Source organism: Gobio gobio (assembly GCF_949357685.1).
Source record: "Gobio gobio genome assembly, chromosome: 16".
Classification (NCBI taxonomy): Eukaryota; Metazoa; Chordata; class Actinopteri; order Cypriniformes; family Gobionidae; genus Gobio; species Gobio gobio.
This window is the reverse complement of record NC_137109.1, coordinates 28,794,125-28,806,992: the sequence shown is the minus strand read 5'-3', so window position 1 is coordinate 28,806,992 and position 12,868 is coordinate 28,794,125. Positions and strand designations below refer to the sequence as shown.

General features: G+C 43.5%; 1 protein-coding gene across 1 annotated transcript; it reads left to right on the top strand.

The window, feature by feature from the left end:
* Positions 1 to 4,789: 4,789 nt before the first annotated feature.
* On the top strand, positions 4,790 to 8,778 carry npas4a (neuronal PAS domain protein 4a; the record flags this gene model as incomplete). Its single annotated transcript, XM_079838665.1, has 8 exons — positions 4,790 to 4,964; positions 5,375 to 5,538; positions 5,684 to 5,786; positions 5,872 to 6,178; positions 6,287 to 6,396; positions 6,629 to 6,764; positions 6,856 to 8,630; positions 8,750 to 8,778. The coding sequence occupies 8 exons, from the start codon at positions 4,790 to 4,792 to the stop codon at positions 8,776 to 8,778; spliced, it is 2,799 nt and encodes a 932-aa protein (XP_079694791.1).
* Between the last annotated feature and the right edge of the window lie 4,090 nt (positions 8,779 to 12,868).

Here is a 12,868-nt window from a genome sequence, read left to right as displayed (position 1 = left end):
CCTTGCATCAGCAACAACTTACGAAGGGAGGGAAAGAGGGAGCCAAAAAGGAGGGTGAGAGCACAATGTGCTGGCATGTAGCGCTTGAATTGAGCAGTAAGCTTAACCAGTAAGAGGGGGGGGGGAGGCCTTATTGAATTATAGAATGCGTTTTCTGGACTATTTATAGGCTGGTGGAAATGATTCTTGAAATAAAAAAACAGAGAAAGTGTTTTAAAGGGCAGGATATATGCCAAACTAAAGCATGCGCTGACGTTTGTCAATGAAGAGTCATGAATTAGTAGCCACCATTCATTAAAAAGCGCAGGAGAGATAGAAATACTTCAACAAAAGTCCATATATTCCCACTGTTCTGAGCTCTGGGTCTAAAAATACATTGCACAAGAGAAGAAAAAAAAAGCACCAGGCTGCAGGCTGGGGAAGTATCTCTGACAGAGATGGGGAAGGGAGGGAGGGAGTGTGTGGGTGTCTGAGTGTTACATCTGCTCACTCACAGTAGTTTATATGAATCAACCAGCGCACACAGCTGAACAACGCATTAGATAATTTATCCTACTTAAATCTAGATGATTTAAATACCACGACAGGTGCAACTTCATTGAACTCTTCAGATATCGCAAACATACCGGCACATGATGTGCTGGACTCGCTTGCCTTTAAAGCCAACCCCACACCCTACTCTTTACCTTCGTCTCTCTCATCAGTTTCATAGACAGCTTCAATCCTTCCTCTTCCTCTCTTCTCTTTTCTTACTCTGGCTTCAGCAGGAGTGGGAGGTGTTGCTAGGCGACAGGTTAGCTCCTTTCTTTCAAGAGGCAGAGTGAAGACCTTGATTCTCTATGTGTAAAAATAAACAGCAGTGCAGAGAGAAAGAATCTTGAGATAGAGGACAAGCGTACTTCAACTGCACAAGAGGCCAATGACATTTTGTTTCTCATTAAAGTTGCAACTCTCACACTTTCAGCACAGTTTGATTGCACTTAAAAAAGTCTTTGGTGGGGAAAGCAGAATTAAACTCGCACAGAACATAATACATATGTATTTTAATGCATGGCAAGATGGGTAATATCATTCGCATTCGATTGCATTATTTGTACCCGTTTTTTGAAAGTCTCGAAATGAATTAAAAAGCAAACACTAAAATCGGGCAAATCTGGAAGCTTCTGCTCTTCCTGCGTGGTTATTTTTGTCCACTGTGTGTAAAATCACAGGAGGCTTTAAGTAGGCACAGTCAACTCAGTCATGTACTCTGGGCACAGGCAAAATGACTTGTTCCTGTTCCCGGGGACATACTGCTAACAGTGGGATATCATGCTGGGCATTATCCATTTACTCACTTCCGGGAGTCAAACACTGAATGTTTACCTTCTGCCTGCAAATGTTCACAAAACCCACCAACCTGCATTTTATCCTTACCTTTAACATATTTTTTCCTCGATTTTGGGTGTATGATTCTAAACTATGAAGGAAATGCGGTTTAAAAAAAACATTAATAGACTATGGTCCTAAACTAAAATGTAATTTAGCGCATGATTTTATTTACTAGCCTATTTAGCGCATGAAATGTCCTGCAATTCTTTTGGTAGTCTCCTGTGCAATTCTTCTTAGTAAGGTCTGTAAAGAAAGCAGAAGGATTGTTAAACTGTATGCACTGGATCCTAACAATAGGTGACCACCCATTTTCCTTATCAGAATGGTGCTCTTGACTGCATTCAGTTTATCAGAAAAGGGCGATCTGTACTGTCCCATATTGTACTCTCCCTCTTTTGAAGATGCCAAAGAGAGGCTATTCATACAAGCTATACCTTGAGAAAGCCTTGCACGCTTCAGTGTTTCTGAATCACTGGATAGAAAAACCTTCCAACTATTTTAAGAGGTGAAATTTGTTAACGGGTGACCACTGTTAGGGTTTAATCACGGATGGTGCACTGCGCTTAAGAAAGATCATTAGGGGGATTGGCTTGATCTATATTCAGCATTAGCTAATGCATGATTCTATCACTGAATTTGAGAGTGTCTTAATAAATAGTAGTATGCGATGCATTTTCTATCACGACCAAAGGAACTAAATCAAAACTTAGTCAATAGTCAAGAGTCTAGGGCCTACCAAACAAGACATTAACTTTGATAATGAGACGCTGAAGGCAAATTAAGGGTCCAACACTCTCTGGATTCTTCTGCTTTCCATGCATCCTCCTGATAATCCCACTTTAAACACATTTTCACAAGTGGTTGTTTTTCATGCTGTGTACACTTTCTGTAAATGTGATCAGAGCTTACTGAAAACTTCTCGTATGCAAAGAACATCTTAAACCAATGTAAACAGGTTAGCTGGTCTCCCATCCTGCTCAAGTTGGTCGGTTTAAAATGGAATTTGGGGCTGAGAATCGATATTCTAGCCGAAACCCAAAAAAATAAATAAAAACCAGCAAATCAGATTCACCCATAGCCTATATCTATCTTATTCGACCCTCGCTACTCCCACACAAATGTCTATTTTTGACCACGAAACACAAATGTGCTATTAAAAAGACTAAATGTGTCGCCGAGGACGGTGAATCTCTGAGTGCGTTTGTCAGACTCGAGCAAGAGCTATTTTTAGAAAAAGCGAAACGGTCAGCTCACGCGCGCAACAGGTTTCAGAGACGTGCGCGTGCCTCTGAGAAGGACTGTTGAAAGACTCACTAACACTTCTAAAGTCGGCCTAAAATAGCATTGTATTGATAACTGAACAGATAATTATATCCAGGTGTAAATTTTTAATGATTGCGCCTGGTCATTTATCATGAATGAAAATGAAACGTATGATTTATTGCATGAACCTCGACAAGCCACAAGGATAACACTGTGACAACTTTCCTAAAAGCACTGGAGTTTCTGCATGTCGCTAAAAATAGCTCACCTTCACCGAACAGGCTACCTCGCTTCCTCTTCTGTAAACGAATCGACTCGAATGGTAGAACCGCAGCGAGGGCTGAGTCCCTTTGCACGAGACTTTTGTCAATACTCGTCTCGTCGACAGTATTAATAGAACAAACTGTCCAAAGAGGATGCAAATAGGCGTCAGTGATACAAACGAGCAGTCGTTACTCTGACAGATGTTTTAAGTTCATCAATGGAGACCCGGGAGTGGTGCAGTTGCAACCCCAGATTAACCAATTAAGAGCTACAGAGGTGAAAAAGTAAAATATAAAATGTGGTTTATAATTTAATTTGTGATTATAATCGATATTAGATGACAGAAATAGTGTAGGATAGACCACGTGACAACTGTGAGAGCGATTAAGAGTCGTTGACATGTTTTATGCATTTCTGAAATAGGCTATTTACATGCTTACCAAGTTAAATTAAAATAAAATGGTTATATAACAATTTATTTTTAAGAACTAAATTTGATTACAAAGATGAGCTATAGCCTGCTTAAATAGCCTAAGTTTGATACAGTGCACAAAACAAACTGTATAAACACTTCCCTTCATTTTCTGAGAAATATAGAATAATTTAGTCAGTTATGATGGATAAACCTACCTGATGTCCATTTAATTCTTCTGAGGACGCACACACTCATAAGACATAACTCAAAACAGCTGCTGTCCTTGTCTATGCTCGCCCCATGTTTCCCTTATAAGGACACAGAGAAAGCATTTGTGTAATAATAAAGCAGAGATTTCAGTGTTCTCGGTTACACGCGAACGTCTGGTTCACTGGGGCAAATTGCACTGCTGAATTTAAAGCCATCACACTGCAGTGCTGTCCCGCATGCTGCCTGAGCTACTACAATCTGCCATTTTTTGAATGGAAATCTGTTTAAGGGTTCATTCTGTGGTCACGCAGCTTGTAAAATGTGGAAACTGATTCAAATAACGCAGCGATGCATGAGATTACCGCAACAATGTCAGGGACTGCCGTGCTTCCATGCAAACCATGTCTGCATCCACGCAGTGCAAGACATTGCAATACAATATATAGGAATAGTTTTGTGAATCATATCTGAACTCGGTCGGTTGGAGGCAATCAGCACTGCCACACAAGAGGATTCGGGGAGAGTGGTCCTCTATCTCGTTCGTATGCAGCTCAGAAACAGACCCCCTCCCCATTCTCTCTACGCGTCTTTACACTGGAGTGCGGTGACTCCGTCTACGTTTCACCCTCTGTCCCCGCCCATTGCTCGGTTTTGTCCAAATCGGGCTTTTTGCGTCGCCGGAGCTCCCGATTTCAAGCCAACGTCATCAACGGAGAGAGGGGATGCTGACGTCGGAGCAGAGTCAGAGCGCAAGGGTTGGGAGGGGTGAGATGAGTGAATTTCAGCATTGCTTACACTGATATGAGACGTATAAATCCCCCCCGGCCCCCCTTTTACTCCACCCCCCTCCCCTCGCGCACTTTTTACGTCGGTGTTGGCGCGTTGGGAGCCCCCCTACACTGGTGGAGTCCCAGCCTATATAAGTTACCGGCTTGCAATGTTATTCCACCAGATTTACGGACTCCTGATATCTGGGCGAGAGACGGCTTCAGCAGCAGCCGACTGACTCAATCTCCGACCCGGAGGAAAGATCCATCCATCCTCCGGTCCGCAACCTGAGCCAGGCGCTGTGGCGGAACCGCAGGGGGAAACCCGGGAGAGGCAGGCGAAAGGAGAAGAGCAGCCGTACTCTGGACATGTGCTGAGATGACACACCTGTGAACACGCCTGAACTCTTTGGGGAAAGAGCCTCACACTTTTCTCAACTTGCACCGTAGTCAACACTTCCAGCGAACCTCAGAAACAGTCCTCCCGTTAGTAACCACAATGTATCGGTCCACTAAAGGAGCTTCGAAAGCCCGAAGAGACCAAATAAACGCGGAGATTAGGAACCTGAAGGACTTGTTGCCCATCTCCGATGCGGACAAGTCTCGGCTGTCCTATCTTCACATCATGTCGCTGGCTTGCATGTACACGAGAAAGTCTGTCTTCTTCAGCCAAGGTAAATATTTGTTTTGCAAATATAAAAAAGCCTTCATACATGTACGTAGTTCTCAAAGCATGAAATTCGAAGAAGCTTCTTAGATTTGAGTTTGTGTAAAGGCAGTGCTGTATATTACTCTTTTACTGCCGCGAGTTGATGCAACAGGTGCATCTTTAATTTTGTTTAGCAATATCTGAGCTGCTTATCTGTTTAGTAAGACGAATGAAGAAATATCGTTAAATACACAAAAGAACGTGTGGTGAAAACAGCGCTTTGCAATTTCTCTCCATGGTGCTGAAGTACAAACGCTGTCTGTGGTGCTGAAATGCAAATAGCGCTACCTCATTTGTGGATTTTCTTTCGTACTAGACGTTCTTTATACGGATGAAGTTTAATAGTATATTCAGACTTGAAATTGCTTCTTGCAGAAACAGCTACAGCTAGCAGCGCTGAAGAAACCACGGGATTCCTCTCATTTCATGAACTGAATGAGCTGGTTCAAGTTATGCCAGGTTTTCTCATGCTGTTGACTGGAGAAGGAAAGTTACTGTACCTGTCAGACAGCGTCTCAGAGCACCTCGGACACTCAATGGTGAGTAAAGAAGACTGAACAGTTATTCTCATTAAATCTTTATATCCTTCCTCTTCCTTTCATCTCATGTTATTTCAGTCTATTTATAAGCCAAATGAATTAAAGAAGACATTCACCTAAAGTATATTGTCTTTTGATTATTTAGGTAGATTTGGTCGCTCAAGGGGACAGTGTGTACGACATAATAGACACTGCAGACCACTTTATTATGAGGAGTAACCTGGTGCCTCTAACTTCACCTGACACAGGTAAGACCTTTTTGAAATTTGACTCACAGATAAATAATACATATTAGATGTGTAAGTGCTCATCCTTTTGTGCCTTTCCCCTCAGATCGTCTGTTCCGCTGCAGATTCAACACCTCCAAATCAGTGCGTAGGCAGAGTGCAGGCAATAAGCATGTTTTAATCCGAGCCCACTGCCTGTCAGAAACTCCCGATGAGTCTTCCCCAGGATCGTATTGGACTTCCAACCCAGTGTGGGTATGTTTCTGTACCCCTCTGGAGCCTCACACTTCCCAAGGGGGAACTGCCCCGGACAGAGAACAATCTTCAGCTCCAGCACTAGAGAGCAGCTTCTTCCTGCCATGTTTCCGTTCTCAGCATAGCCGTGACATGAGACTTCAGGAAGCACAAGACAGGTGAGGTTAAATGACTAAAGTAATTTTATGAAAGGTTGAAGTACTACTAATCATGTGTTTTTAAAAGATAAAATGTTTTCTCACCATTTACCTTTTTCCAACTTTCAGTGTGAATGTTCATTTGGGACTAAACGTGGAGATTCTACGGTCCCAATCTTGGTACAGCTTCCTGCATCCTCAGGATCTTTCGCATGCCTCAGCTCAGCACTGCAGCTTATGTGAGTCTCACTCCTGAATGAATAAACACACAAATATCCTCAGCTTAATTTGCTTGGTTAGGCCCAGCATGAGCACTATCCTACCTCACACTAGCCTATCAACATTTGACACTCATAGCGAGCAATACAGAGTAATACGCATCTGTAGTGACCACCCACCAAGACATCACATAAAATCTCACAAGAAGTTGAATATGTTGTGACTTACCCATCTTTTCTTTTCACCACACAGTAAGAGAGGGAGGAGAAGGCAGAGCTGAGATGGTGGTTCGTGTAGAGACTGCAGATCACTCATGGGTCTGGCTTTACATGGTCTTGCAGCTGGAAACAGGGGAAAACCCCATTGTCAGTCACAATTACATCATCAGGTAAGGCTCATAATACATTTACCAAGTCAAGTCTATAACCTATAAGCTGAAGTAGTGAAATCACTAATATCACTCTTTTTCTTTGCCACAGTGAGACAGAGGCTTGGTCAGTCAGACAGCAGTTGAGCTCTGAACAGACCCAGCTCTCCTTGGTGCTGGGTTCAAGCACTTCCCAACAAGAAAGCCTAAGCTTACAGAGTCCAGAAACCCTCTCAAGCCCTGACCAAGTGTTCACACCAGGAAGTAGTGGCCTCTCCGGACAGTCATTTGACTTCAGCACGGCCGCATGCAGCGCAGGATCTACTGAGGAACAAGGCGGCAGCTCCTCAATGGAGCCTGCACAACTGGAGAGTGGCCCACGTTCCAGTCTCTCCTCTATGGAAGAGGAGAGCTTCTTCCAGCACGAGCCCAGTGAACCTGTGGCCAGTCCATCTTCTGCATCATCTCCCATTCCAGTCACGGTTGCAACAGTGTCTGACTTGGACTTCCTCACTCAGAATATTCTGCTGCCACCGGCATTCCAGATAGATCCCCCTCTACCAGTCTTGCCCCTTCCTCTTCCACCTGTGCCTACCTCCCAGGCCCAACAGACCAAGGAGTTTGTGTGCACACCCCCATACACACCACAACTAGGGGGAAGCAATTTTCCCTTCGGAGAACCTCATTTCAGCTTTGATCCCACCGGGGCCACCTCACCACCTCCTCTTGCTTCAACTGCAACAGTAACAACAACGACGGCACCATCACTTTCTCCATCTGCACCATCAAACCCCCAAAGCAGCCCACCACCTCCAACGACAACACTCTCAACTCTTTTGCCACTCACAATAACATCTCCAACCACAGAGATCCTCTTCCCAGTGGAGCCTTGCAGTGGGTCACTCTATGAAAAACTCCCTCCTACTCCTGACAGTCCAGGTGATGGCGACTGCACGGTCATGACTCTACCAGAAGTCCGTGGTCCGCTGTATGTTGACGTCCCCCACGGGCCACTCTCTTACCCACCAGAAGGCCTCCTCACACCTGAAGCCTCACCTGGAAAACAGTCCAGTCTGTCCTTCTTCTCCTCACTGCGCGAGAGAGAAAAAGAGAGAACGGAGATCTCGCTTTTAGCCCAGCACATCAGCACACTAGCAGAGGGCTTCTACTTAGATCCATTCCTGGCCAAGCTGGTTCCTTCCACCATTTCTGAACGCTCTCAGTCTCCATCTCTGAATTCTGCAGGACTTGATTCAATCCCACTGCTGGGTGAATTCTACACACTCAAGCCCTGGAAAGGCCTGGACCTGCCCATCTTCTCTGATGATGAGTCTCTGTTTGAAGAGAGTATATTAGAGACCCTTCTCCAGGACCTCACGTCCTCCCCTCCCCTCTCACCGACTCACTCTTCCTCCTCTCAATCCAGCCCCCCCTCCTCTCCCTCCACTCCTGAGTGCTGGTGCCCACCCTTGCACTTTGACGGGGTCTCTGCTGTGAGTGCCGGTCACTTCTGTAGCGTCCAATCGGCGCACCGTAACAATGAGGCCGGGCGAGGGGCTATGATGTCACCAGTAAACGCTGGCAACTTGGCAGATGGGAAGGCGGCAGGCGAAGTTGCGATGGAGACAGAGGTAGCGTCATCGCCTCTGTTCATGGGCATACCAACATCTCCACCACTGCAGCTGACCGCCTCCCCCGCTTCGGTGCCTGTCTCGTCGCCTGTCAGCCCTGCGTCGCCCGGCCTGCTCTGCGCCCAGTCCCTCCTCGAGGAGCTGGCCGCCCTGGAACCCATGTTTGGGGCAGGTGCCTCGATCACCCCCGGCCTGGGGCAACAACCTGAGTTGTATCAACTCCAATGTCATGCGCCGCAACAGTGCTTCCACAAAGGTGAGAGTTGGTCTTTTTGCTGATCACTTTGCTGTGTGGCCATTTTTGCCACGCTGACGTTATTATTATTACTATTGTTAATAACATTACGTCCCCTGTTCCTTCTTTTTGTCTTACAGATGGGAGTGGAAGTGATCCTCCGTTCTAAAATAAGTCTGTGACTTACTTCATTAAGTATGGCATATTGTCATATTTCATGGAGCTACTTTTGCTGAAAAGTGAATATTAATTAATTGTATAAATATATACATAATGTATATAATGCCAAAAAAGACTTGAACTTCCTCAAATCCAGTGAGAGTAAACCATCATGTTCACAATTGTTCATCTAATTATCCATTCATTTATGTTAAAAAATAGTGCAACCCTTCAGTAGCAATGCAATATACTATTCTTTAACAAGTCCTAAGAGGACTAAGAGATCAATTTATGTCTTTCTGCTGTAATGTAACATTAGCTTATAAGAGTGAGAGTTACAGCTCTGACTTTGTAAGTGTAAACCGACTTACAGACTTGCATTTGTATTCACTTGTAGTGAAAACTCAGTTGTGAACTTTAAGGACATGAACAGATAGCTTATATGGCTCAATGCTTGTCATCCAGCATCACACACACACAAAGCCCAATGCGTGGAAAGAATTCACACATTAGTTGAATATTTGGTCATTTCAAAATCAGCACGTTTACTGAGTTCAGTAACTAATGTCGGAAATGATCATATCAATGACCGAATTCAGACTACATTGGGCTTTGAGTTTGTGAAGGCAATTCTTGGACATATCATTTCAAATGTGTTTCAATGTGATGTACAAATGTGAACAAATCCCACTTTGTGTGCAAGACAAGTCAAGTTTTCACATTGTTCTCCTACTGGCCGGTGGACAAAAGCTGCAGCGGAAGCCGCCAGGGAGAGGGACAAATTATTGTGCATGGCTTTGCATGCACGGACATTCCTGGACTTATTTCTAGCTACTACTGAGTGACGGAGTAACGAATCCATTCGGCCGGCTACTCTGATGGGCATGGCTAGAAGGAATTGCACTGGACATTTGCAGCATCAATATTTGTAATGCTTGCAATCTGCAGAAGCTCTTGTGTGCCTGGCACATCAAGAGGTTGCAGACCTAAGAGAAACAGCACCTTTATTTAGTGAATACCACAGTGACATCGTAACTTTGCTGTCTGCGGTGTGGAGTGGTGACAATGACTGTGTGAATGATTGATTCTTCTTTTTTGAGAGGGGTTATGAAAACGAAGCAAAGTTTTGTTTTAAAAAATGAGCAGGAAAATAGGGATGAAGTTCTATTTCTATTCAGTTACTAATCGACACGGGTTGAGAATGGTTCTATTCCCATGGTGTCGACATGCTAACGTAGAGTTGTCTACGGTCAAGTAAAGGATTGATTCCTATGTTCTAGCGATTTACATGCTAAGTTTAAAAAATAAAAAGTATTTTATCGTATGTATGCTGAGTTACAGGGTGCTTGGTGCACGTGCCTCTAGCTAGGCATGATGCGGAGCGGTTAAAGATTGTAATCATTTGTACATTTGTACAAACAACAGTCTGTACATATCAGAGACATTTCTATCATATGAGATGAGAACATACTTGACATATGCTATTTATGAAGAATGGACATTGTGGATCAGTGTTCTTTTGTGTCGCTGATAAGTGTATTTGGTTGTCAAAACAGAGGCATTTATATTAAAGTGCACTTAAAAGTACTCGTGTGTCAGTTTCTGATTCCTCCTTTCCTTCCCTTTTGCTAACCACTGTCCTTTCCTCGCTCCCATTCCTCCATTCCTCCATCATCGTCGTATCCCTTCTTTTAAGAGCATTCTCCACACTCTTTCCCCGGAGTTCGGACTGCTCAGCAACACCACTGACGCACACTCTCGATGAGACGCTCTCTGACTCAGAATGACGTACACACTTGACACAGACCGCCAGCTTCTCGCTTTGACGCACTCACGTACTGAATGCCACACACACGTAGTCCCCCCCCCCCCCCCCTCTCGCTCTCTCTCTTTTTCTCTCAGCCCACACTCAATGTACCTGCTATTTTGATGTCGCATGACAGCGTTATCATACTCCATATATGGGCTTTCCTGCTCAGGGGCACCAATTTTAGTCCCCTCCTCCCTTTCCTCACAGCATCCTTCCCAATAAGGAGAGAGAGAGAGAGTGTGAGAGAGAGAGAGAGAGAGAGAGGAGAGCTGTGTTGCTATGCTAATGAATTTAACGTACAAGAGCTAGTCGGCCAATTACAGCAAACGATGTTAAGTCACCAAAAGCTGTGATGCAAAGCCTCCTCCCAATTCTATCTCTTTTATGTAAAGCACAATCTCCTCTAACTCTTTTCTTTCTCTCGCTCTTACCTTCTATTTTTAGACACAATGCACCTTGGGGAGCTTAGAAATAATCAAGCATCATAAGTATAGTAACCATCTGCCATAAAAGAGTAGAACCAAGCTGTGCGTCAGCATGGGAACATTTTGTTCCAGCCTCTCATTGCTCCTCCATTGCAGCTTATTGAGACTAAACAGTGTCACAGAAACCCAGATTGGCTCTCTCACACCATCTGGTGTCAAATACAATGCATCTCTGTAGTAATCCTAAAAATGTAACATTAAAAACTACAATATTAAAGAGCAACTGGATGGATGACCAAGCTGGTATGACTGGTACATGGTTTGTTGGTGGTCCAATATGGGTTACCAGCTAATAAACAGCAAGGAATTTTATTAATAAAAATGGTTGAACATGTTACCTAGAAAAATTACTGGGCTTTCTGGGTTGGCGGCACCTGACTCCGTAGCACTCCTGTAGAAAAATGATGGAAGAGAAAGCCTTCAGGAGTCACACAGAGGAAGAACATTTTTTTTAGTCTGTGAACATATTGTTATAAGTGCTGTTAAGAGATTACATATGATAAATGATAAAATATATAAAATATTATATAAAATATTTGTATTAAAACTGATGCCCCCTTGTGGAAACAAACAAATACACACACAGTAGGAAGTGGAAGCCAGGGGCCTATACCATGTAAAAAAAAATATCCAAAAACCACTAGGCCAGTGTTATATATTTTGTTCAGTTGAGTACTTACAATATCCCAAATGTTTCCAACTATTTGTAAATCGTGAGAAATTGCTATTTTAACCAAGGAACCGGGACGTGTGAGGGAGTCGCCTGTCGATTGCGTCATATCTGCGTTACCCTCGGTTTCTATTTTGCAGAAACGCTTTACTTTAACTGCAGTGTGAACAAGTGTCAAAGCAGCCGCTGAGCGAACACACAGAGTAACGTCATAACATCATTTTCAACACACTCAGATGTATTGTGATATGTAATATGATAAACAGAGCTGCGTTACCTCACAATCATGACAGGAAAAGCGTAAATGGCGCCAGCGACTGTGTCATAATAAAAGTCCCACTGGCGACAAATCGCTCCTGCTTCTGCTTCATACTACAGTAACGTTAATAATCACATCCATGAACATGATTTTGCCCGAGTCCTATCCCGATTCTTTCCCACCGGCTGTGAGGTGAAGACCACATGTCCCAAGACTCTGCGCTCAAACTTGGCGTCATCAAACTATGCCTTTGTTTTGAATAGGCGACCTCTAGTGGATGGAAAATTTACATAGTGCACCTTTAATGTGAGAAAGCCTAGCCAGGTATGTTTCAGTTTAGCTTGCGCCAACCCTTTGTTTTTTTAGGCATAATGACAGTGGCTTGTCTTTTCATCGCCATAGTAACACTCAGTGTTGGGAAGGCTACTTTGGAAATGTAATAGGTTACAGGTTACAAGTTACCCTATTTAAAATGTAATAAGTAGTTTCATTTCAATTAATTTATTAAAGTAATTTAAAAACACTTACACTAATTTTACATTTGATTTACTTTTCTAAATTTCCAGCACTGGAATGCATGGAATGCACGCCGCCAAGCTTTCAGCGGCAACGTGGCTTGATGTAATTTGGCAGATGTGGTGCGCTGCAAATTCAAACAAGATAACCAATCTAAAGTGTCAGAATCGCACTGCTTTACTAAATGACCTTTGAATGGCAGGAGGCATCATGCATCAAAAACAGGCAAAGCAACAAATGAATATTATTCAACATATCCTTTTTACAAAAAAATATTTAGATGTAACCCCCTTTGTAATTGTTAACATTTTCATAAGTAACTGTAATTTAACTACACATTTTTTTCCCCAGTAACTGTAA